Source organism: Bubalus kerabau, chromosome 15 (assembly GCF_029407905.1).
Source record: "Bubalus kerabau isolate K-KA32 ecotype Philippines breed swamp buffalo chromosome 15, PCC_UOA_SB_1v2, whole genome shotgun sequence".
Taxonomy (NCBI): domain Eukaryota; kingdom Metazoa; phylum Chordata; class Mammalia; order Artiodactyla; family Bovidae; genus Bubalus; species Bubalus kerabau.
The window spans coordinates 48838450-48840308 of record NC_073638.1 but is presented as its reverse complement, the minus strand read 5'-3'; the positions used below and the strand labels follow the sequence as shown (position 1 = coordinate 48840308).

General features: G+C 39.1%; 1 protein-coding gene across 1 annotated transcript; it reads left to right on the top strand.

Moving 5' to 3' along the window:
• Nucleotides 1–419: 419 nt before the first annotated feature.
• Nucleotides 420–1376, top strand: LOC129628261 (olfactory receptor 52Z1P-like). The gene has a single exon (XM_055547678.1). It carries the CDS (start codon nucleotides 456–458, stop codon nucleotides 1374–1376), a length of 921 nt encoding a protein of 306 aa, XP_055403653.1. The 5' UTR covers nucleotides 420–455.
• Nucleotides 1377–1859: the final 483 nt, after the last annotated feature.

Here is a 1859-nt window from a genome sequence, read left to right as displayed (position 1 = left end):
TTCAAATTCACTTTGGCTGATTTTAAATCCAGTGGGACCTAGAGCAAGAGTCTAAAAGCTTTGGAAATTTTTTTTTCATCTTATAGGGATAACAACAACAGCCATATTATGGATTATAATAAAGGTATTTTCAACAGGTTAAGGTGAAAATTTAATAAGTTAATATATGTAAAGTATTATGACACATATTACACTTTTACTAAATATTAACTGATATCTTTTTCAAGATACAAGATTCAGTTATTCCATGGAGGGAATCAAGAGTGCATTTTTAGGCTAGTTAATTATCTTTCATAATAACATATCATAAAAGAAATCTGATCAGACATCACAGGGACTAAGGTGGTGCACATGAACCTGAGCTCAGCCCTGTGGTCTTTCCCTGAAGGTCCTGGGTCTGGAATAAGCAGTCACAGGTGGCTCCTTCCTCTTACAATTACACCAGTCCTCAGGATATGTGGTATGTCCTGATTGGAATCCCAGGACTAGAAGATGTGCACACCTGGATCTCCATCCCCATCTGTTTTATGTACATTGTTGCTATTGTAGGTAACCTCTTCTTGATCTTCCTAATTGTGACGGAGCAGCGTCTCCATGAGCCCATGTATCTCTTCCTTTCCATGTTGGCTTTAGCAGATGTCCTGCTCGCCACATCCACAGCCCCCAAGATGCTGGCCATCTTCTGGTTCCACTCCATGAATATATCCTTTGGTAGCTGTGTATCCCAGATGTTCTTCATACATTTCATCTTTGTGGCAGAATCTGCTATTCTCCTGGCCATGGCATTTGACCGCTATGTGGCCATCTGTTATCCACTGAGATACACTGCTATCTTAACCTCCTCAGCCATTGGGAAGATTGGCATAGCAGCTGTGGTCAGGAGCTTTATTGTATGTTTTCCATTCGTCTTTCTGGTACATCGACTTATATACTGTGGGAGAAACATCATTCCCCATTCCTACTGTGAGCACATGGGCATTGCCAGATTGGCTTGTGACAATATCAATATCAACGTCATTTATGGCTTGACTGTGGCCCTGCTGTCTACAGGACTGGATATAATGCTCATCAGTATGTCCTACACAATGATCCTTTGCACAGTGTTTCAGATACCTTCCTGGACTGCGAGATTTAAGGCCCTTAGCACATGTGGTTCCCACATCTGTGTCATACTTATGTTCTATGCTCCAGCATTCTTTTCATTTATTGCCCATCGCTTTGGGGGTAAAACCATTCCTCATCACATCCATATCTTAGTAGCAAACCTCTACGTGGTGGTGCCCCCAGTGCTCAACCCCATTATCTATGGAGTAAGGACCAAACAGATTCAGGACCAAGTGATTTTATTTTTCTCCCCCATCAGCATATGTTGTTAAAAAAAAAAAAAAAAGGCTAAATATTGGGTATTTCTGAATAAAACACTCACTGCCTAAAAGTCTGTTTCAGTGAGGAATGGGAATAAACGAAATTCACAAAAACATTAAAACACACCGAAAACTGTTAGGATCTGCCCAAAAATGCCAATTCCAGTGCATTTTTCCTAAAGTTCTTAAAGAATTTAAAAAAGAATATTTTAAATTAATGTCATTTTCAATTCTCCTAGCTAAACATTCTATTATCATGTCTTTTAACTTATTTTTAAGGACACATAAAGATAACAGTGAACAAGAGAAATATATTTTAGGACTCAACCCGGGGGAGTAGGACTCAACTCAATCGGGGGAGTAGGAGTGGTGAGAGGCTGTACATTTTTTATAAATATTCTGCTGAAATTCTGATAAAATAAATTCAGCTGAAATACAAAACATTCCTGCTGAAGTCAGCAAATACTTGGATGAGTAGCATTAAGCCACCATATT